General features: G+C 35.9%; 3 protein-coding genes across 4 annotated transcripts in view; 2 read left to right on the forward strand and 1 right to left on the reverse strand.

Annotated features, from left to right (window-relative positions):
- Window positions 1-1,270: 1,270 nt before the first annotated feature.
- LOC127649491 (LYR motif-containing protein 4) lies at window positions 1,271-3,107 on the forward strand. Its single transcript, XM_052134605.1, has 3 exons — window positions 1,271-1,395; window positions 2,680-2,800; window positions 2,894-3,107. Exons 1-3 carry the CDS (start codon window positions 1,310-1,312, stop codon window positions 2,951-2,953), a joined length of 267 nt encoding a protein of 88 aa, XP_051990565.1. The 5' UTR covers window positions 1,271-1,309; the 3' UTR covers window positions 2,954-3,107.
- Window positions 3,108-8,738: 5,631 nt separating this feature from the next.
- On the forward strand, window positions 8,739-12,691 carry rpp40 (ribonuclease P/MRP 40 subunit). The gene is made up of 8 exons (XM_052134539.1): window positions 8,739-9,151; window positions 9,257-9,401; window positions 9,490-9,558; window positions 9,698-9,793; window positions 9,919-10,044; window positions 10,143-10,341; window positions 11,522-11,656; window positions 12,189-12,691. Exons 1-8 carry the CDS (start codon window positions 9,035-9,037, stop codon window positions 12,385-12,387), a joined length of 1,086 nt encoding a protein of 361 aa, XP_051990499.1. The 5' UTR covers window positions 8,739-9,034; the 3' UTR covers window positions 12,388-12,691.
- A 59-nt stretch (window positions 12,692-12,750) lies between these two features.
- The window catches only part of LOC127649820 (chromodomain Y-like protein), a 36,428-nt gene continuing 24,687 nt past the window's right edge, over window positions 12,751-24,491 (reverse strand). The window contains exons 2-7 of one of the 2 annotated variants that reach the window (XM_052135089.1): window positions 21,347-22,157; window positions 19,805-20,064; window positions 19,422-19,594; window positions 19,086-19,296; window positions 17,518-17,661; window positions 12,751-16,342 (exon numbers count right to left, since the gene is read on the reverse strand). In XM_052135089.1, the coding sequence (XP_051991049.1) occupies window positions 16,184-16,342; window positions 17,518-17,661; window positions 19,086-19,296; window positions 19,422-19,594; window positions 19,805-20,064; window positions 21,347-22,157 (1,758 nt within the window). In that variant the 3' untranslated portion in view covers window positions 12,751-16,183. Of the gene's footprint in view, window positions 16,343-17,517; window positions 17,662-19,085; window positions 19,297-19,421; window positions 19,595-19,804; window positions 20,068-21,346; window positions 22,158-24,491 lie in introns of both variants that reach the window. The other variant, XM_052135088.1, reaches the window with a different exon arrangement.

Here is a 24,491-nt window from a genome sequence, read left to right on the forward strand (position 1 = left end):
CATATTTATATATTCCCATATATATTTATTTATTTATAAATTTATTTATTTTTACTTTTCTGTGTGCAACATGGAAATGAGGGAGGCGGTCCTTGCGTAGCTCCAGTGCATCATTGGTTGAGAGCTCAATACTTATCGGGAGCAGATGGACGTCCCACCTTAGCACCCCCTGACTCGCACAGATTTTGAATATGCAGGGAACATTTCGCAGAGAGTCTAACAATCCAGGATGTGCTTCGACATTCATACCGGCCTACAGCTCTCCTTAACCATCAATAAGCTCCTCTACTCTAAGTGAAACATAGTCATTTGATGCGTGGTTATCGACTTAATTCGCAAGTTGCGCAACTCTCTAGACATATGTGAAGCGTCAGCTATATATATATATATATATATATATATATATATATATATATATATATATATATATATATATATATATATATATATATATTTTTTTTTTATTGCAAAACTTATATATACATACATGCATAAATGAACAGGGAAATGAAGCATGGTTGTATCTTTTACAATGAACAATCATAACAACAGAAATCAATAGTATGGATTTGCGGACATCAAAATATCAAGTAATTGGCTATACACATAAAAAAGAGAAAAGGACAAATCATATAATTTATGAAACTTGCTCATTTTGTGGATCTGTTGAAGAAACAGCTCCACATTTATTTTGTGATTTAAGTATAACCAATAAATCTTGGATTGACTTAAGCTCTTATGATTTTAGCGCCACAAATAGCTATAGTTTACATGATATGGCTATGACCTAACCTCGCATCAAAACAAGTCAAGCTTCAATTTAAGATAAACCAATGGTAAGCAGGACCCGCCCACATAATTATCATACAAGAGACAGAAATGTAAGAATAAATACAAAAATAAATAAATGTGGGAATATTTAACTATAGAAATAAATACATGTGGGAATAAATAAATATAAAAATAAATGAATGCATAAATAAATAATAAAAAAACAAAAACAAATGGAAGAATAATTTTTTTTAAAGAATACAAATAAAAAGAGAAAATAATAAAGGAAAAAAGTCATACAAAACTAAATTCAGGAATAACTTTAAATAAAAACAAATTATATTTGTTTTATCAAGACATTTATTCCTTTATTTATTTTCTTATTATTACATTTATTTATTATTTTTTGCATGTTTTGTCCTCCATAGGAGGAATGTACACAGTGTTCCACTTTTCAGCTCCTTACATTAGATGGCGGTCTATCGCATCAACTAGCGCTTTGCAACACGAGAAAAAAACAAACACTAAATTATTCAACATGGCGTCGTGCAGCAGGGCTCAAGTGATTTCACTCTACAGGATGCTTATGAAAGAGAGTAAAGAATTCCCCTCGTATAATTATAGGTACGTCTTGAAGGTTTAATCTGTCCTCTACAATTATCTCGAAATATTATATAGGCTACTACACCAGACAAATGTACAGTAACCTTTTATTTCAACAACCAAACGTCGGTAGCCTATTTCTATAAGTAAATTGTAGTACAATTGTAAAACTTTGAGTACCATGTCAGTACCATGGACATTATGGTACACATCAAAGTATCATTGTTAGCATCTGTACACCATCAATGTATTGTTGGCACTACAACTAGCCTCTTTTTTGGTAAGGGTTAAAAACGCAGTGTTCCTTCGTTATATAACGAACATTTTATTTTCCATTTTTATGTGAACAGTGGTTCTCAAATAATACATTTTGTGATTCCAGAGGTTTCGAGAACTGTCTTCATAAAACGCAGTTGCTGAAAGGAGGGTTCTTGATTTCAAATAAGAAATATGATGCCAGTTTACATGTTGTACATCTAGATTTTTAGCTGTTCTTAGCATTTGTAGATTTATTATAGAAAGTTAAATAATATATTACTTAATTTAAATTTCTGTAAGTCGTTTTTGTGATTTAAGTCAATAAAGGTTTACCCCAAATTAAAAAAACAATAATCTAATAATTTACTCACCCTCATGCAATCCCAGATTTGTATGGCTTTCATCTGCAGAATACAAATAAAGATTTTTAGAAGAATATTTCATCTCTGTAGGTCCATACAATAAAAGTGAATGGTATCCAGACCTTTGAAGCTTCAAAAAGCATATAATGGCAGCATAAAAGTAATTCTTAAGACTCCATTAATTAAATCAATATCTTCAGTTGTCTCAAGTGATAGGTGTGGGTGAGAAACAAATCAATATTTAATATAAATCTCCACTTTCACTTTCAAATTCTTCATTTGTTTTTGGTGATTCGCATTCTTTGTGCATGTCACCACCTCCTGGGCAGGGACGAGAATTTATAGTAAAATGGACTCAACTATTGATCTGTTTTTCACCCACACCTATCATATCGCTTCTGAAGACATGGATTTAAGCACTGGTGGATTACTTTTATGCTGCCTTTATGTCCTTTCTGGACCTTTAAAGTTCTGGTCACCATTCACTTGTATTTTATGGAATATATCTGAAAAAAAAAAATCTTCATTTGTGTTCTGCTGAAGAAAGAAAGTCATACACATCTGGGATGGGATTTTCATTTCTGGGTGAACTATCCCTTTAAGTCAGTGGGATCTTGTGGGGTCCCTTGGAGGCCCACTGGTTGAGAACAATTACTGTAAAAGACCATTTACTGGTTGCTTTCAGAACATATGCACTTCGCAGAGTGAAAGATGGCTTCAGGGAGAACCTTCAGGTTGACAACCCCAAAACACTTGATATGCTAATAAATCAAGCTAGAGAGAATCTGGCAACAATCAAGAGACAGGCAAGTAATGCTTCAGGATATTTTGCATAGAGTATCGTCAATGTTTCTTATAAGGTTCTTCATCTTAATGTATCTCTCAACCATGTTTCACAGGTATCCATTGGCCAGCTGTATAATGCACAGAAGACTATTGTTGAGGAGCGTGAATTATAATTAAGGACCTTTATAGGAATTCTCTTCAGCACCAAAAACACTGCTCATACTGTGTATATCATGCTCTAGGGAAGAAGAATCTGTGTTGAAGCCCATAAAATACATATCGTAAAATTGTAATGTATATCAGAGTAAACTGTACATTTAATTTATGTTGATGCAATTATTTTTCAACAAATAAATGGTATACAAATAATAAGAGGTCAGTGTTGCCTTATCGTTTCAATGTAAACATGATTAATAACTGAATACGTAATTTTGTGCAATGCATGGATAAACTGTTTAGTGATTTAGAAAGCTTTTATTACAAATATTGATTATTAGTGCAAGTCAAAAGTCAAGTTAACTTTATTGAACTTCATTCCTGATCATTGCACCATGACATTCTGTCAAGTAATGACTTGGGTTGTCAATCGGTCTGAATCCTTAAGGTGTAGTTCTGTCCATCATTATTGTCCCAGTATTCCCTATGATTAGCCCGACAAAACACTGCGAAATGCACTGATGAATCTGTGTCAAAACAGGGTGCGTGCAACGTAAATTCAAACTGTTCCCATTTTAGCACGTTTTCTTCATCCAGTTTTAGGTCAGCCTGTATATCGGAAAATGTCAGCCAGTTATTTGAAGTGTACCTGATGCCAACTTCTCTTCTTTCGTTACTGGGCATGACTCTTATAACACCTTTCACTTCAGAACCGGTTGTGACACTCTCCAGTGCAACTCCCAGACGGCGTGTTTTTAGAAGCAGTTCTACCGAACTAACAGACTTATTAAAAGTTGGTACTAAACGTGCAAATTTAAGTGCTGACACCAGGTAATGTGTTGGAGGGTAACTCTGGAGTCCAGATACATTACACGTTTCATTTGCATAATCGGAGATGTCAAAGTGACGCACAATTGCCAAGTTTAGCCCCATCGTGTCTGCAAACTGGACCCTCTTTCTACGGAGATCCTTGAGTGAAGATTCATCTGAATATACAGGCAGGGATTTTGCTCTTCGTCTATCAGTTTTGTCATTTTTTGTTGCGTGTTTCAGTTCAGACCGTCTTTCATCGGTGTCGTCCGGATTAGAACTCGCGCCGTACGCCTCTGCTTGCTCTCCATCTGTATTCATGATCCCGAAAACTGAGAACCAAAAAGTCTCTTAAATGAGTACTGGACTTGTACTCTTTACGTAAGGAAGATTCTTGTCAAATACAATGTGAGCATACAGTTGCGTCACAACAACGTCGCTTGTCTGTGAAAACAAATTGATGACGACAACCAATCTAATGAAGCCATTGTGAATATACTACTGGACATTTAAAAAGAAAAACTGTTTTATTTATATATATATATATATATAGGCCTATATAAGCTTAAAAAACATACAAAATTCTAATATAATTACATAATTATATTAAAGAGGTAGGCCCTATAGCGGTTCTAAAGGCACAACTTAAGTAAAATGTTGCATTTTTCTGGTCACAAAATGTATCAAGATATATATATATTTTTTATTTAGTTTTATTGAATGTCGAAGGAGCATCATTCTTTGAGTAAAAATAATAATAATGGAAGGTTATTTTGATAAAAATTCCGTTTTTTTTAAGGTGGAGAGGGATCCTTTTACCCCACAAACACCTTTGGCCCCCAGGGGGTTTAAAATGAAATTGTGTAGATAGGAGCAATAGCTAGTGCACAATTTGTCAACTAATGCAAATCATTTTGAGACAGCAAGTTGCTTTATCGAGTAAAAAAATTAAGATAAATCTTACTCAAAATAACTACATCAGAAAAGGGTGCACGATTTCCTATAATTTCGAAGACATCATTTGCATAACATTTCAAGTAGTCTATTCTATAAACACAATAACCCAACAAAAATATTTCTCCCAAATCTATTAAGTGTTTTTGGAGAAAATAAAATCAAAGGAAACTTTTGCCCCGTTGTACCCTAATAATTCTAATGGTGAAAACGCTCGTAAAGAGGATCTAATCTTTGTGTACTCGTATTTAATTATCCAAAATACGCGCTGTCAATCATTGTCTAATGCTAAAACACGATGACGAACTTAGCTTGTGCGCACTTGACAGCGAGTGAACACATCTGTATGACCATGGAACTGTTTACACTTTTTTATGACGCAACGCAGGGGAGTCAGTTTTACTGTCATAATATTCCAAAAGAAACCAGTCGAATGGCCAGGGGAAAGTTCAAGATTACATTGCACATATCACAACACGGTGTTAATTTAACAAAGTAGGCTATTCTATACTAACGTTTATAATGATAACTGCGATATGGGGCTTATATGGCCCAATAAAGTTTGGATAGTATATAAACAAAAACATAACGGGGGGAAAAAAGATGAACACATTTCCTTCTAAAAATACCCTCTCTTAGTTCAGTTTCTAGTTTTGCTAGCTCAGAACGAGAACGGGCATTTATTGTTGTCTGAATAAACTTTTATTTATTTATTATTATTTAAACAGTAAAGTTTACACGAACATGTAGGCTAAAGTAGCACAAGCATAGCATTGTAACACTTATAAAAGTTACATCATTTAAGGGGGATTTGTGAACATATCATCATACCTTACACAAGCTTTGGACTTTGTTATTTAACAGCCTTAAAGATTGCAAATAATTTTCCAATTCTACAATGAAAAAAAGAACAGTTGGGGTTAAGTGTGCACATTTGTGCTTATTAATATCAAATGTAGCTAACAAAAGCTATAAAAATTTTGTTTTCCCTAAATAAACTTTTGTTTATTTATTTTTTATTAAATACAAAGTATGATTACAACAGAATGGTATAAATAGTCAAGAAACTGATATGGAGGGCTCAACACATCAGAACCAGATTAAATACAAGACAGATGAAAAAGGAAGAAAATGGGGGCAGAATCATTTCTACAGTAAATTATACATTACAATATCAAACAGTTTTGTTGAATTTTGACTTTTTATTTTTGTAAGGGCTTCTGAAAAGTGTTATAATTAATTTCTGAATATAATAAACATAGAGGGGATTTAAGGAATCTACATTATGTATAATTGTTTTTGGCAATATTATAATGTTATTAATCAAATAAAACCAAACATGGCAGTCTTTGATTATCCCATACATTATATTTTGTAAGCTGAAAGTGAAAGCATCAGCAACAACATCTTTTTCTAGCCAATCCTGTAATGCTCTCCAAAAGGCACTGAAATTGCACGGAAAAAATATATGTTCTGTATCTTCATAAGAGCAATTACAGAAATGACAAGGCACTTTTTCAAGATTAGATTTTAGATTTAGGAATGTATTAGAAGAATTTAATATTTTGAAGTGTGTTTTGCTTTGGGGGAAGAGGAAATCTTAAATGGGCTGTTCTAAAATATTTTACCTTATTTTGATCAAGTATATGATCTAATTTATTTCTTAAAATTTGATTAAGGATAGCAAGTTTTGATTATAACATGTCTTTTGTATTTGTTAGTGCATATACTGCACTGCACTTTATTAATCTCACACTGGACTGTCAAAAATTATATTCTCTCTTAACACACTGGCAACTGACTATCAATCGCCAGTCTTAATCTCAATACAGCACAATACAACCTACTGTATATTTTATATATACTATTTTTATTGTATACTGTACATTGTTCATTATGATTTGTATATTGTTTTGTGTGTAATTATGTGCATACTAGATATGTAAATTGTGTTGTGTAAATCTGATGTTTATTGAAATTGGTATATGTCTCATCACTCTGAACTGCACTCCAGACTTTCACCCACTGTTGCACTTTGTATATGGTTGAGTGATAATAAAGGAATTTGATTTGATTAGGTATTGTTTAATCTTAAATTCAATATCACAGATATATAAAGAGGGAAGAACTGCAGTAACTTTTGGATAAGAAAGGGAACATCTCATTATCATTTTTATACCAGAAGGTATTGCATTAATAACAGTGAAGAATGTTTTTGGATGGCAGGCAAATCCGTGTTTTAAAGTGAAAGCATTGTAATCTAAAGTGTTAACATTATCATCAATTTAGTCTGACCAGATATTTCTACTAAACCAATCATCATAAAATAGAGATTTGTTTCTATATAAAATATACTTGTTATTACAGATAGGAGTATTGTGGGGGATAAAATTGTTTGTGTGCCCATTTCCAAAATAATGAGACTTGTTGATGGAATCACCAACAGTTTGAGCACTATCAGTGAATAGTTTGGAGAAATCAGTCACACTTGTGAAGAAAGTGAATTCCACCCATTCTTAGAAAAACGCTGAAGGAAATACAAACTAAATCTAACAACATTACATATAAACATTTGCAGCCACTTAAGTTTTAACAAGATATTCATCTGAAAAAACTTTTATAATCCTGCTGTGTGCAGTGTTGCCAACTAATTTTCAGCGGAAGTTGCTAAAGGCAGGTCGATTTGTTGCTAAAAGTTGCTAAATGACGTTGTGACGTCATTGCGCTATGACGTCATTACGTAATCCCAACGCAAAACTACGCCATTATGTAATACGTAGATATTATTTGAAATACACACACACAGCATTTGTAAAAGTAATTCAAACAACACTTTTTCAATTAATGGTGGCATACACTGCTTTGTATGCCTCTCGCCGTTCTGGGGAAATAGAAAACCAGTTGTAGGTTTCCCTGATTAAGTATTCAACACATCTAGGGATGGTTTCTTTGGATGCTGCACTGACAGCCAATTGTAAAGAATGGCACACACAGCGGATGAGTACCAAATTGGGCAAAGCACATTCTTCCTTTAAAGTCTTGTGTATGCCATTGTGCACCCCAGTCATCACAGACACATTATCAGTGCCAATACCCTGAAGATTCTCCTTTTTAAGGCTACACTTTTGAAGAAACTCAACTATTGCCTTTGCTATTGATCTGGCATCGCCGCCTCCAATTCAACCAGCCCAAGAAATGTGGACACAATTGTTCTTTTTTTAGCACTAAAATACGGAATCACCACAGCCAGGTATTTTGAGACACTGACATCAGTGGACTCATCCAAAAGGAGACTGAACCTCTCATCCCCCACATCTGATGTTATCCTTTTCAGAAAATAAGGAGCCAATACTCCCTTAATCATTTCTGTGCACTTGGTGCGGTGCATTTGGAAGTTTGTTGCTGCAACAGAATCTGAAAAGGCAGCTTTGCAAGTCATACCTAAATGGTCGCATGCTAGCGGTGAACAGTGTTCTGCAATGAACATTACCATAGTAGCTTCTGCACTTTTGGAGTTATCCACTTTCGTAACTAGCTGCGGTAATGTAGACTGCTTTGCAGGGTTATATGGTTTTGATTTATATGCTTTGCTGTAGCACAATGTTTTTTGATGTCATAAATTTTTGCAAGCTGCCTGCCCGCGCAGCCTCTGTGTCCTGGCTATATAGACCTTATGTAGCCCCGCCCCTGCGCTCGTTGTCTTTTGTCTTCCTGTTTTCACATTTCCACAGCTATCTTAAAGGGTAACTAAACCCTAAAACAACTTTTTTTAGTTAATGATCTGTAAGACTGGGGCTTTATTAATGCTGTTCATTTATTCAAGTAATTTTGTTGAAATACATTTTTTTACATTTGGGTATAAAGTGTTTTAATTCTACAATATATGGTGTAAAAACGTCTGAGTGCTGCCCTGTTCAGGTTGAACGGTGGCTACTGCAGTTTAATTTTCCTATTGGAAGTTGTGGTGCCCTTGCCCCGACGTAAGCAGGTACCAGCTCACCACGCCCTTGCCGTGTGTTGTTTGGATTAGAGTCACTTTCCAAAAGTTGCTAAAAGTTGCCAAATCTTTTTAAAAAATTGCTAAATTTGTTGCTAGGTGCTTTTTGAAAAAACAGTTGCTAGGGTAGTATGAAAAGTTGCTAAATCTAGCAACAAAATTGCTAAGTTGGCAACACTGGAGCCTGTGTGTAGGAACTGACGTCAAACGTATGCGACAAGCCAAGTCGCTACCACATTTGTGTAAAACATTTTCCAACGGCAATTTAAACCAAGAGAACGAAGGAGATCGGTTTAGAATGTAATACAAATTTAGACTTACCTTCTTAGATATCAGAATGTCGCCAGAGCTGGAGAAGTGTTCGAGAAGCTTGCTGGTGTGCGAGAAATCAAATTTCTTAAATGAAAAATCTCGGCACGACAGCCACGTGTCGAAGCATAGCTTCAATTGCAAGGTGAATTTAAACAGTAACATAATATAATATCTGTTCTCTGCTCAGATGAATAATTAATCGCTATATTTTCGACATGACTCTTTCTCTGGCTGGCTGTCTCCATAGATCTCTTTACTGATACCCGAATGTGCAATCCTGCCTGCTGATATCTCCAGAGTGATCAACAATTTCAGCCCTTATTATTTAGTGCGCGATCTACCGGTTCATGAACTACTACAAGAAACATTCCTTGAAATGGTTATAAAGAAAGGTAGGAATTGTTGCCATCTGAGCTTTTGTAAATGTCTTTCATGTTGCCTCTTTGCTATTGAACTGGATATGTATGTCTTTTTACACAGGAAACTTCTATGCTCTCTCTTACAACACCAAAATCGATGAAGACAATACTGTTGCACTTCTGTCCAGTGGTGAGTAAGATGATCCAATAGACAACATACTGTACATGTTTGTAGTTTGGATCTTTGAAACCTCTCCATATATTGTAATAAATCATGACTTGTAATTTTGCATTGTAATAACTGATGTGTGTATGTCTGTCATCCCCAGGTCAGTTAATTTTGTCCCTAGATAAAGACACGTATGAACAACTTGGTTTGGAGGGGCGACCATCACTGTACAATCACAAAAAGGCTATGAGATATGGTAAATGTCTATGCTTGCTGTCTCTCTCAGCAAGAAGTGAATGTCATATTTTATAGTTCGGAGAAATAGAATTGGTTAGTGCACTGAAAACAGATTACAGTTATAAAAACACCTTTCTTTTGCAGTCGTTACTCTGGACCTCACAGACAAAACCTTGGTCCCAGGCACCAAAAGATACCAACGGGTTCTGTCAAGTTTAAAGGACAGACTGCCACTCAGATATGACTTCCTTTTAACTAAACACAACACAGGTTTTTGCCAAGTATTTAATCCAATGTAGGTTGCTGTCTCCATAGTCCATACTTGTACCTATTAGAGGCTTAACATTTTGGATTTGTCACCTTTTCAGGTGCCGATGATGATAAGACAATTTACCAGCTGTTGTCCCAGTATACACATGTTGAACACAAGCCTGCTTTTAGCAGTCAAACCCTGAAAAATCTACAGTGCCCTATACTTTACCCATCAGATTTACAAGGAACTACACTGTCATGTAATCCACATCACTTTTTGGAGTGGCTTGGTGCAGTCAACCTGGACATAAATTGGTGAGCAAGATGAATAATCTTTGACATGTTAAATTTCAGTTATCATGCGGTTTTCTTTAAAGGACTGGTTCACACTTCCCCAGCACACACCAACATTTCAAACATTCTAAGGCCACATCCACATTAAAGGAGTGTTCCGGGTTCAATACATATAGTTAAGCATAATCAACAGCATTTGTGGCATGTTATATTGATTACCACAAAAATTTGTTTTGACTTGTACCTCCTTTTCTTAAAAAAGAAAAAGCAAAAATCTGGGTTCCAGTGGGGCCAGCCAGTCAACATTAAAATACTCACTGTTTCAAAAGTATAGCCACAAGTATAGTTTGCAGGCGTTTTGTCATTTTCCTGCTGCATATACACATGAAATATTAAATATACTTAATTGGCTCATATTCACTCTTTTCTAACAAACACCATTAGGGTTAACACACTGATTCATCTGTGTTTAATGGGTGGTGTGGATTGGCCTTAAAGGTTTAATTCACCCAAGAATTTAAAATTCTCAAATTGATTCACTCTTGTGCCTTTCCAGATGTGTACTTTCTTCTGCTGAACACAAACAAATATTTTATAAGTATATCTCAGCTCTGTAGGTCAACACAATGCAAGTGAATGGTGGCCAGAATTTTGAAGGTCCAAAAAGCACATAAAGGAAACCAAAGTAATTCATAAGACTCCAGTGGTTAAATCCTTCACTTTCACAACTGAAAGTCACATGTGGTGCCTGTTTAGTTTCACTTTCACATCGGAGTAAAAAAGGACTTCAATATTGATCTGTTTCTCACCCACATCTATCATATCGCTTCTGAAGACATGGATTTAACCACTGGAGTTACAGATTACTTTTATGCTGCCTTTATGAGATTATTCAGAACTTGAAAGGTCTGCCCACCATTCACTTCCATTGTATGGACCTACAGTGCTGAAATATTATTCAAAAAATCTTCATTGTCATTCAGCAGAAGTCATAAACATCTGCAATGGCATGTGAGTAAATGAGAATTTTCATTTCTGAATGAACTATACCTTTAAAATTGTCATCTGTCAAATACACATATTGGTTTGTTGTACTCCATTCATTGCAGTGACTGTTTCACAAGAATTAAATGGCATCAAACTATTTAAACAAGCTCTGTGTGTATGACTATTTCTTAAGATTCAACTTGTATCATTTCAGTGAAAATGCAGCAGACAGTTTCCTGTCTTCGTATGTTTGTCCAGACCCCCAGAGCTCTGTCAGTCAAGCCCTGTTGTGCACAATTACTGGCTTTATATCTCCTGAGGATGTGTCTGTACTCCTGCAAGAACTCAGGTATGACCAGAATATTGCTGTCACAACTTGCATCGATGCTTTCTCACAATCCGACCAAGCAAAGGATATTTAAAACTTACAAGCTGGGGAGCCTGGTAGCTCAGCGAGTAATGACAATGACTACCACCCTTGGAGTCGCAAGTTCGAATCCAATGTGTGCTGAATGATTCCAGCTAGGTCTCCCAAGCAACCAAATTGGCCCGTTTGCTAGGGAGGTTAGAGTCACATGGGATAACCTCCTCGTGGTCGCGATTAGTGGTTCTCAATCTCAGTGGGGTGCGTGGTAAGTTGTGCGTGGATTGCGGAGTAGCATGAGCCTCCACATGCAGTGAGTCTCCGTGGTGTTATGCACAGCGAGCCACGTGACAAGATGCACGGATTGACTATCTCAGAAGCGGAGGCAACTGAGACTTGTCCTCCGCCACCCGCTCCACCATGAGGACCTACTAGGTGGGTGGCATTCCAAATTCATAGAAAAGGGGATAAAAAAAAAAAAAAAACTTACAAGCTGTTTATTTTTCGGATCACTCAGGCAATATTTCGATGAACCGAAGTTTACACCATGGCTTTCACTCACTGTGCATGGATTTATGGACAGTCCAGTGTCATGGGGGACTGCAGAACACGGATTTCTGAAAGGTGGTGAAAACTTCTACAATTTTGTTTGCTTCAAGAATCAGGACTATTGGTTACACATGGCTACTGGTGCCCAAGATGGCTGCCCACCCTAACATACCTGATATTTCAAATAGCGGACCTCTCTCTTTTTTTTTTTTTTTTTTTTATTCATCACCAGTTGTAGTTACAAGCAATTTCTTTACATGTAAAATGTACAGTTTTTCCTTTCTAAGTTTGTGGTAAAAATTTAATTCAGGACAGACATGGGTGAAAGGATGTATAGTATAATTTATTTTGACCAGTTTTTCACAGCTGTTAAATGTTCAGAAATCTAAAAAATATCTTTACAGATTGTACAATTTATAGCATTTAGTATAAGATCAACTACAAGAAATAAGCTTTGCCGAGATTTATATATATATATATATATATATATATATATATATATATATATATATATATATATATATATATATATATATATAAAATTCAAATTTTACCAGCATTTGAGACTAAAGGCAGAATTCATATGTACAGCTATGTTAGGTAGGTGGGGTAGATAATGTTGAACAAGAAAAAAATATATACTTTTGTCAGTGAAGTGACTAGAACAAAGATATTTCAATGTTCTCTTCAGATGTGGAGACTGCAACTGTTTACAACACACTGAATCCAGAATAAAATCTGCTAAAACAACAATGAATAGAGTGTGTGTTTACCTGAAATAGTGGCTTAAAATAACTAAACTATTTTAAACTTAAAAGCAAAGCTGTGCTGATTAAATTAGAAGCTGTTGTTTCTTCTAGGATTATTAACAGTTGTTAACAATGACCACAGATCAAACTCATGGGATCCATTTTCCACCATCAGTCAATAAGCCAAACAAGATATTACATAAATATTTGAGATTTTAAAATATAAAGACATTATTTAGGAATAATGTTATGATACATTTCATAATGAAATATAACCTGTCACATTGTTCTAATTAAAATAACTAAACCATTCAATAAGTTTAATAGCAAGAATGAAAACAATTCTATTCTCACAATCATAAATACAATTCTGTAAACAAGAATATATTTTGCACAACCATTTGGGAAGGGAAAACATACAGGACCCTCTATTATGTGATGTTAAAGAACCACTGCAGCAAACTATCTATAGTCAATAAATACTACATAGAATTAACAGTGTATATATAATTTACACATTTTATGGCTGGGGCTGAGCTAAACTTATTACAATGAAATAGTGGATTGTTTCAAGTTTTTAAGTGAGACCAATTGTAACCAGGAGTTGGACATTAAGAAATGGTGCATAAATATCTGTTCTAGGAATGTTGTTTTTTCACTAGATTTTTAAAACGAGTGACTGGACTGCAGCTGACTGTTTCAGTGCTGAACAAAATCATGATTTTTACAGGTAGGATTTTCAGACTGTGGAAAAACTGAGGATCAACTGTAGATATTTCTGCAGGTATTTGTTAACACTTTTAAAATGATATTGTTGTATTTGCGTGATACATGGTCAGGATGCAGTTTTGTTATTCTCAGAACCCATATTTCTCAACCTACTTCAAACCCACCCTCCATTATTATAAAAAAAGAAAGCATCTGCCATCCAATAATAGTGCATACTAGCTAGTGGGCATTCTAGTGGATAAGACAACACTGATTTCAGTAGGATCTTCCCTTAGGGATGGACGATTAATGTCCAGGACTCTTCTAATGACACAGCAGTCCAATCTGTTCGAGTCAGCAGAACAGAAGTATGCAGGTTCAAAATACCAGCATTCTTAATTGACTCAAATGAGGAATATAACTCATTACATTTGTCATTATAAGTTATTAATATTAAATTAGAAAAATGTATCAACATTTACATCAAAATATTTGGTGGTATATTTTTACTCCAAAGCAAATTGTTTGTAATCTAAAAATATTCAAATTAAACCAGCAAAATGTACAAAAGTTAACTTTGGTACAAATAACTTAATTCCTGTTAGTTAAGCCAGAACCTTGCAAATCCACATTAACTTGTTTATATTTTGTTCACTTGAATGTTATGGCCAATTTAAACTGAGCATAGTCATGTTCATGTAAGACTTTTTAAGCATTAGTAAGCTCAGTCAGGTCTGCTTAAATTGATGCTGTAGCAGCACTGATGCCAAATTCCTAATCATTTGCATAATAATTGTATTGCCATCAATGACTTACACAGGCATTGATGTTGCCACAACATTAGGCAAAGGGGAGTATCCATTCATAAAGGCAAAATGACTACAAAAGGCTTACCGATGTCAGTGCTGAAGATCTTTCAGAATAATCAAGGTTAAAAGGATAGTTCACCCAAAAATGAAAATTCTCTCATCATTTACTCACCCTTATGCCATCCCAGATATGTGACTGGCTTTCTTCTGCAGAACACAAATTAAGATTTTTAGAAGAATATATTACCTCTGTAGGTCCATACAATGCAAGTGAATGAGTGTCAAAATCTGGACGTTCCAAAAACCACATTAAGTCAGCATTAAATGAATCCACATGACTCCAGTGGTTAAATCCATATCTTCAAAAGTGACATGATAGGTGTGGGTGAGAAACAGATTAATATTGAAGTGAATTTTTGCAAAAGATTCTTCTCCCTGCCCAGTAAGGGGCGTTTACATGAAGAATGTGAATCACAAGAAAAATGTTAAAGTGGAGATTTTATAGTAAACACTGACCCACATCTATCAAATCGCTTCTGAAGACATTGATTTAACCACTGGAGTGATATGGATTACTTTTGTGGACATATAAGATTTCTGGAGCTTCAAAATATTGGCACCCATTCACTTGCATTGTGTGGACCTAAAGAGCTGAAATATGTTTCAAAAAAATCTTCAGTTGTGTTCTGCTGAAGAAAGTCATACACATCCAAGATGGCATAAGGGTGAGTCAATTATGAGAATTGTCATTTTTGAGTGAACTATTCCTTTACCAAGACATTTACAGTTACAAAGACTATGTAATAAAAGTACCTACTAAAGAATAGCCTACTGCTTACGAAAGGCTTGATTCTAATAATGGCCCGTTTTGGGGGAAGTTAACCCCCAAAGAAAAATTAAATTATTTGTTCCAAAAAAGTACAACTTTCTCTCACCTGTGGCACACAAAAGGAGATGTTAGGCAGAACGACAACCTCAGTCACTATTCATTTTTATTGCTTATTTATTTTCCACACAATGAAAGTGAATGGTGACTGAGGCCAACTTTGGGCCTAACATCCCATTTTATGTTCTACGAAAGATAGTCATATAGGTTTGGAAGAACTTAAGGGTAAGTAAATGATGACCATTTTAGGTGAACTATCCCTTTAACAGAGATCAAACTGAGGCACGCGTACATACACAAATGCAAAACTGTAACTCATTCAAATCTTCATTAGAGGCGGGTTAAAGAAATAATCCAAACCATATTACATATGACAAAGAAATTCAGGACTGTGTCATATTTAGACGAGTCATATTATTGAGGCCAGTCCTGATAGAACAGAGCTAGAGTCAAAGGATGACAGGAATTTACATGAAGGCAAGAGAAGGACAGATTATTCTTTCTGCACAGAAAGAAAAGACGTGCAATATGTATCACAAACTTTGTATTAAGTTCATTATCAAGTGTAGCAGAAAGAGATGCTGCTTTCTTGCAGTTTGATAAAAAGGAAATGCACCCTGGACGAAGGCGAATGTGGGTTAGAACACGTCGTGTTTTTCCCATCACAATCCTACTAAAAACGTTTGCAATGAAGATTCAACACTGACAATCCTTGTCTTAATAAATCAACTCTGGCATCAACATCAGGCACTTGATAATGTGTCTGCAGATGAAAATGTAGATTTTTACATCCGCAGGACATTTTAACGACTTAGAATTCATCGATTTTCTTCTGGAGATATTTGAGTATGGAGTCCATGCCCTGAGAAGAGCCCCAGACCCTCTTAAGTGCCTCACATTCCCTCTCGTTGGCCTGCTCCAGGGCGGCCCGGTTAACGTTCCGCACCAGCGCTTTGGACTCGCGCAGAACCTTCAGTGTGGCCAGCAGCGACGCCATGAAAACAAAATAAAATGAAGGGGGAAAAAAATAAGAAAAAGAAACGGCACATGACTTATGGATGTGGATGCATTGTGAATTTTAACAGAAGTGCATTGTTTTAGAAAATATTACACAAATTATCTTTAAAGGGATATTTCACCCCAAAATGAAAATTCTGTCATCATTCACTCACCCTTTGTCACCCTTGACTTTCTTTGATTATTTCTTGAATTCAATGAAAGTGAATAGTGACTGAGGAATAGTGAACATTCTGTCTAACATCATATTTTGTTATACTGAAGAAATATGTAATAACACATGTAATATGGGTTTGAAACATGAGCGTGAGGAAATTATGACAGAATTCTAATTTTTAGGTTAATTATCCTTTTAAAGGAATATTCTGGTTTCAATAGAAGCTCAGTCGACAGCATTTGTGGCATAATGTTGATTATCACTAATAATCATATCATCAATCATATCATAATAATGTTGGCTCGTTCCTCCAATTCTTAAAAAAAACAAATCAAAGATACAATGTGGCACTTACAATGAAAAACATTTGATTAAAGCACTTGCATTAAATCTTCCATAAAACCTCATGTAATATTGGAGCTTTAACGTTAAATCATAATTTTTACAGTCGTTTTAGGGTTTGTTGACATTACATTGTCATGGCAACAATATTGTAAAATTGGCAATAACTTAAGACAGAAAATGTTAGTAAGTGATTTTATCACATTAAAATAATGTTAACATGCACATTGTTTAGGTCTTGTGGCTAACGGTGAGTATTTTAACTTTTACGGTCCCATTCATTTCCATTGTAAGTGCCTCTAACCCAGATTTATTTAATTTTTCATAAGAAAAGGAGGGACACGATTGAACTGAATTGATATTAAATCCAGAATATTCCTTTAATACAAATTACTTAAATTAATCAGAAGTCTAATAAGGGTTTAAAAGGAAAACGTCAGGGCATAAAAATGATTTAAATCAATTTATATCTAGAAAGAGTGTTTGAGGATCAAATGTGCATGATCACTAAATGAGGGCCCATTGAAGCAAAAAACAAACAAAATGAAAGGATGAGAGGGGTGTGGATGTATGCTCCGTTTAAGAAAATGTGATACAAAAAAACAAACCACATGAAAAAGATGACTTACAACTGAATTACAAGATACTAGCTCCTTAATGCGAACCATGACTTCCTGTCTGAAGGTCCCTGGCCACAGAACCTGAGACACCAGTCCTTTGGCACAAGCCTCCTGGGCTGTCAGCTTCCTCCCACTCAATAACATTTCATTTGCCTAAAGTGACAGAATAATAGAGAAGAGCATAAGGAAAAGAAATGAAACAATAAGTGAGGAAAAAAAAATTGGTCTATTTAGGTAAACCGTATCTCTCGCCAAACTTTTGTGCTTTTACCTTTTATTATATAATTTTTTTTTTCCCCCAATTTGGAATGCCCAGTTCCCAATGTGCTCTAGGTCCTCGTGGTAGCATAGTGATTCACCTCAATCCGGGAGGCGGAGGACTAATCTCAGTTGCCTCCGCGTCTGAGACAGTCAATCCGCACATCTTATCACGTGGCTTGTTGATCGCGTTACCAGGGAGACACAGTGCATGTGGAGTCTTCACGCTATTCCATGCACAACTCACCAAGTCCATGAGGAGGTTACCCCATGTGACTCTACCCTCCCTAGCAACCAGGCCAATTTGGTTTATGAGGAGATCTGGCTGGAGTCACTCAGCACACCCTGGATTCGTACTTGCGAATCCAGGTGTGGTAGTCGCCGTCTTTACTCCCCGAGCTACCCAGGTCCCTTAATTTTTATTAGTACTTTTGTCCAATATTACTATTGCTTCTACAACTTTTTTTTATTAGTATTTAGTATTCATTCTGTATTTTTTACCCTTTAACTTTAGGTATGTTCTTTGTAAGTTTCATATGCTTTGGCATAAGATATAAATGTACATTTCTATTGCCAATCAAGTACACAAATTGAAAACTGATACAAAAGCAGAAGGTAGAGAACCAGAACAATGATCCTAAGCATTGTTGATTAAGCTTAATGTTGATTACAAAAAAAAAAAGAAAAATTACAACTGGTCCCTCATTTTATATATATATATATATATATATATATATATATATATAAAATTTAAAAAAAGAACAAAAATCTGGGTTACATTGAGGCACTTACAATGGAAGTGAATGGGCCAATCCATAAACATTAAAATATTCACTATTTCAAAAGTATAACCACAAGACAAAAACAATATGCATGTTAACATGATTTCAGTGTGATAAAATCACTTACTAACTTTTTGTGTGAAGTTATATCCAAATTTACAGCTTTGTTGACATTTATTACAAAGCCGTAAACTCTAAAACGACAGTAAAAATGACAATAAAAACTCAAATACACAAGTTTTAAAAGAAGAATTATTGTAGGTGTTTTTATCAAATTAAAATAAGTTTAAATTGGCCCCATTTACGTCCATTGTAAGTGCTTCACTGTAACCTCGATTTTATTTTATTTTTTAAAGGAGGGATGTGTTGAAAATTTTTTGTGGTATCAACATTATGCCACAAATTCTGGAATAAACCTGGCATATTCCATTAATCTGCAAATGTCACATCCTCATAGTAAATACAGTAAATTGTATATTAAGGTATAATAAGCTTTAACAAGTGTTTAATGCAGAACCATACTATTCATATACTGACCGAGGCTACTCCCATGATGAGAGGGAATGTTACGGAGGAACAGGCATCTGGGGTTTGACCAAAAGTTGTGTAAGGAGTCTGGAACCAAGCCTTCTCATTGGCCCAGATTACATCACACAATGGCAAAATAGACGCTCCAAGCCCAATAGCAGGTCCATTCACAGCAGCAATGATGGGCTTCTTGAACTGAATGAAGGTGTTGACAAATGTTCTGGGGACCAGAGAAAACACTTATATTATACAGCCATATATTACTGGAGTTCAAATATTTACAACTGAAATCTGATAAAATACCTCTTAATACATCTCTAATCTCTCTGGTTAGATTTTTTTTACCTGATTGTCTCTGCCATTTTGATGCTTTCTTTTTTCCTGTCATCTGTGAGCCGTCTGATGAAGTAAATGAAGTCGAGACCAAAGCAAAACACGCTTCCCACAGCGCTTAGTAGCACAAGTTTACTGTCATCAGCTGCAGCTGTGGCCATGGCACTCTGAACCTCCTTCATTACCTGACAAACACATTCAGCACGGGCCAGTTAGAGTCAAGCCAAACCAATTCAGAGAATGAATGTTTTCTACTGGGAGAGAGAAGATTCTTGTAAAAGCACTCAAATATCAGAATACTTGAGACAATTTCTATACATTATGGTGTGAACTGAAAGGAGATTTATTTCTAAAATGTAATTTTGTGATACAGCATTTGATATATTTACACTTACATCAGGATTCAATGAGTTGTTCTCTGTGGTTTTAGTAGAGAAAAGAATGTGTGTAAAGCCGTCTTGTTTCTTAACTACAATGTCCCTGTAACGGTATGCACTTTCAGTTTGACGGACACTGAAACGCAAGCGCTTGTCGAAAGTCGCACGGTCCTCAATGCAGCGTTTCCCTGTTAGCCCTGAGCTGCCCATCCCTCCTGCCGCACCACTCTGTGTAAGGGCTGTTCCATTGGCTGATGACGCCTCCATGAGAGCAGTCACTACTTTAGAACAAAACAATAGAGTAAATGACTTTATACATCAAGATCTTTGTGTATCTATGTATAAATGTTCCAAAATATACACTGGTGCTTAAAAGTCTTGAGCCCACTTGTTTCCTAAACTACTTTAGTTTCTACGGAGCCACTTAGAGGACTGGGCAGGAATTTGTTTTCTACAATAGTTTTGCGTGCCCTCGCAATAGTTTGAATTCCCTCTCAATAAGTTTTGCATTCCCTTGCAATACATTTACCATAGTTTTACTACAGTAACCATATTTTAACCATGATATTCGTAGTAAAGCGGTAGTGATAATACACGAAAACTATAATTTTTTGTGGTTCTTATGATTTTACAATACAAATGCCATATTTTAACTATGGTTTTACTATAGTAATATTGTAGACTGTAGTAACCATAGTTTTTGGTGAAAAAAACCTGATCCTTTTCTATAGTAATATTTTAGTAACCGTGACTGTTTTTGGCTAACCATGTTTTGTTTTTTGGCAGAAACAATATTACTATAGTAATATTGTAGTAACTATGAAAAGTAAAGTAACATTTTTTTTTTTTTTTGCTATATATATATATATATATATATATATACACATATCCATATAGTAACATGTAACAAAATAGTAACACATTTCCACTCTGTCCTCTAAGGGGCTTCGTAAGTTTCCTCTTTTTATTACAAAATATATTATTAACATTACAATTTGAGTGAAAATTTGAATTGAAAATTAAAATAAATATAAGACTTCCTTACTATTTAGTATCCCCCCACCCTCCCTTTTTGCCCTTAACGACAGCATGCACTCAAGCTGGCATGGACCAGTTCAGCAAGACCAGATGATACATGTTATTCCAGCATCTTCTGTGCTTCAATATATGCAAGTAAACCTGAACTATGCCACAAATATGCATATTTCATTAGTGACTTAGAAATAGTGCAGAATCTTAAATTATATAATTTCTTAATTTCATTTCTTCATTTAAAACTTTTCAAAATCCTTTAGTATTTTATATATTCTATTCAGTGTGGACCCAGAATTTTGAACCCCCCTGTATCTTAAATTTTTTCTATTATATAATGTATCTGAATCTGTATTATTAAGATTGCATCGCCATGGACACACTGTAATTGGTAAAAATCACGTATCCTACAAATGATACAAGTATGACTGAATAATTTAGTGATGCTTCCAGGCCTGGAACTATAAAACACTCTTCTAAGACTCAAAGAAAAAATTATGTTCTCAGTCTAAGGTATCACGAACGTACCTTTCCCATTTAACATGCAGACAGCTGCTGGTGTAATTGGGATCTGTGGTGGTGGAAGGGCCGTTTGCATCCTGGGCCTCGTGCCCATCCGAGCCCGTTCCTCTCCCGGTACACGTACATTTCCGGCTGGTTTCTCCAGCAGGGCAACTTCAGGAGGAACCGCATCTGGCTCTTGCCCTCCCTGTTCCAAACTGTGCGCTGCCTCACTGGGCGACTCTGTGTCAGTACGATTATTCATCGGGCTCTTTGGCACTAGAATTTTAATGCCAGATTTAGCCAGGTCCATACTACGTCGTAGTGCACTCACAGTGGGGGCTGTAGTTGGGGCTGCCATTGGGATAGTATTAGTGATTGTGCTTGTTATGCCAGTGTTGCTCATGCCAGCTGAACGCTTGTTCTTCTGCTGCTGTGCATTTGCTTTACTCCCACCATCAATGGTGTCTGGTGAAGGCTGTGATGGCTGAAGCCGTTTTGTGGAGCTGCTGAAGGGTGTGCTTGGGGCATGTGTAGAGTTCTTCACTGGGCTAGGACTCGCACTGCTGCTGGGTTGATGAGGCCTGCTGATCTGTTTGCGGGCATTGATGCTAGTGTTGCCTCCGGTTGTGCTGTGAGCGCCGCGCGTGGAACGTAGTAAAGCTCCATCTTTCTGCTTCTCGCTGTGCTGACGATTAAATTCATGGATGAACTGGATGCAACTGGACAGGTGACTCTCCGGCTCCCATGTGTCTCCCTCAAAGCCATAGCCTCTCCAGCGGACCAGATACTCGGTCTTCCCTTTCTTGTTCTTACGCTTACCCACTATTCTCTCCACCTGAAGAGAGGCATGCGGATAAAAGTATTGCTAAGTGAAATTGAAGTAAAATAATCAGTGAGAAGAAAAATCAACAATTACAAGCAACAAAATAAAAGTCTGAAAGAGACTGAAAATTGGGGTCTGTGTATAAAATGTGCTGTAATTCCTAAACTGTTTAACACATTGGATGTAAGTCCCTTTAAATTAAAGCTGACAGTCTGTACTTTAACCACATATTTATGGATTCATTTTAAATCCATTGTGGTGGTGTACAAAGCCAAAAATATGAGAAGTATCTCACAGTCACTGGAGGGCACTGTATATTTTAGCTGCGTTATGAGTTTGCAGGATGAATTAAATGTAGTTAAGAGAGAAATCGTAGGAACCACAAAATCGCACAAAGATAATAATCAGACAACATGTATTTCTTTTGCGATAACCTCAAGCAACAACAAACATGCAACATGACCAATGTTGCTCAACTCATGAACAAGTGGTTCTGGACTTACACCAAACGGTCATATCTTTTATCATGTCCAACTTGAAATGAACTGACAACTGTTAGAATTGTTAATGAAATTGTTAAGATAACTGATTTTTTTTATTCCCATCCATATTCACACCTTATATTTTTTTATAGTATTTAACTGTAGCCATTGTTTACACTATTTATTGTATTGCAGGGCCTGAAATTCGGCACGGGACTGCGGGTATTGTGCATAATTGTAATCATTCCGTTCAACTTTCATAACGTGGGGAATTCCAGCACAGTTTTATATGTAGTTACGAATTTGTAAACCAATCCATACACAGAAACAAATCAAAATCAAATCAATAATCTTGTTTTTGTATGAAACTGTAATTCCAGAAGCTGAGTGAGTAGCGCTCTCGCTCTCTCTCTAATGTCAGCAGCATGTTGAGCGCTTGTGGAGTTTAGTGTGCTTTTGCGCAGTGAGGAAGTGCTTTGTTGCATATTTACTGAACTTATGATGCTAAAGATGTATAAACCATTCTAAACAACATGTTCATTCTACATGCATATAGTGTTTTACCAGTCTCTATAAGAGCGACGTGATAATTTGTTTCTTTTTATAGGCTAACCAACAAAGCTGTCAATATTGCAAGCGTGTGACATTGGAGCGATCTATTTGTTGCATTTCATATCGTGGCAATCCCATAGTAGTCGTAATGAAGCACATTTGACAAGGCTGTTTTGTGTAATGTACCAGCTGAATGGTGAAGAGAGACGCCTAAACACCCGTTACATCATCTCTCATCTTTCTAAAGTTCCACTTCCATCTGACCTATATAGGTATATTTTGTGCCTTGTGATTCAGTCAATTTTAATAAGCATGTAATAATATACATACAGTAATAGCAATATAATATAAATACTATCATATTGATAATATACATCACATTAAATATTAGGGTTGCCATTGTTCACAATACTGATCTCATGGTTCGGTTTGTTTCACGATTAACTAGGCCTGAATCAAGAAAAGTTAATAGACATATGCAAAACAGTATGTCTCCTTAACAATTTAGCTTAAAGTACTGTTCTTAAAATGCTAAATGATTCATCAGAGATGTACTGGGACTAAAACAGCCCAGAACAGGGCAATGGTGACACCAAATGAAAACATTAGGTAATAATTCTGCTTACTGAAAATACGAAGTCAGAAGTTTACATACAACTTAGCCAAATACATTTCAACTCTGTTTTTCACAATTCCTGACATTTATTCATAGAAAACTTTCCATGACTTGGGTTAGTTAGGATCATTACTTTATTTTAAGAAGGTGAAATGTTGAGAGAATTATATATTTAAGCTTTTTTTTCTTTCATCGCATTCTCAGGGAGTCAGAAGATTACATACACTTTGTTAGTATTTGGTAGCATTGCCTTTAAATTGTTTAACTTGGGTCAAATGTTTTGGGAAGCCTTCCACAAGCTTCTCATAATACGTTGCTGGAATTTTGGCCCATTCCTCCAGACAGAACTGGTGTAACGGAGTCTGGTTTATAGGCCTTCTTGCTCATACATGATTTTTCAGTTCTGCGCTTTGTGAGTTTTGTCAGTGCTTTGTGATGGCCACTACAATACCTTGACTTTGTTGTCCTTAAGCCATTTCACCACAACTTTGGGAGGTATGATTGGGGTCATTATCCATTTGGAGGACCCATTTGCGATCAAGCTTTAACTTCCTGGCTGATGTCTTGAGATTTTGCTTTAATATATCCACATAATTTTCCTGCCTCATGATGCCATCTATTTTGTGAAGTGCACCAGTCCCTCCTGCAGTAAAACACCCCCACAACATGATGCTGCAACCCCATGCTTCACGGTTG

The sequence above is a fragment of the Xyrauchen texanus genome, chromosome 9 (assembly GCF_025860055.1).
Source record: "Xyrauchen texanus isolate HMW12.3.18 chromosome 9, RBS_HiC_50CHRs, whole genome shotgun sequence".
In the NCBI taxonomy this organism is placed as follows: Eukaryota; Metazoa; Chordata; class Actinopteri; order Cypriniformes; family Catostomidae; genus Xyrauchen; species Xyrauchen texanus.

Coding starts and splice junctions, on each gene's coding strand:
- rpp40 (XM_052134539.1), top strand. CDS start 9,035: ATGTCGCCAGAGCTGGAGAAGTGTTCGAGAAGCTTGCTGGTGTGCGAG. Junction 9,794..9,918: donor CAAAAAGGCTATGAGATATG/GTAAATGTCTAT, acceptor TTTCTTTTGCAG/TCGTTACTCTGGACCTCACA. Junction 10,045..10,142: donor TTTAACTAAACACAACACAG/GTTTTTGCCAAG, acceptor TCACCTTTTCAG/GTGCCGATGATGATAAGACA.
- LOC127649491 (XM_052134605.1), top strand. CDS start 1,310: ATGGCGTCGTGCAGCAGGGCTCAAGTGATTTCACTCTACAGGATGCTT. Junction 1,396..2,679: donor TTCCCCTCGTATAATTATAG/GTACGTCTTGAA, acceptor GGTTGCTTTCAG/AACATATGCACTTCGCAGAG. Junction 2,801..2,893: donor TGGCAACAATCAAGAGACAG/GCAAGTAATGCT, acceptor CATGTTTCACAG/GTATCCATTGGCCAGCTGTA.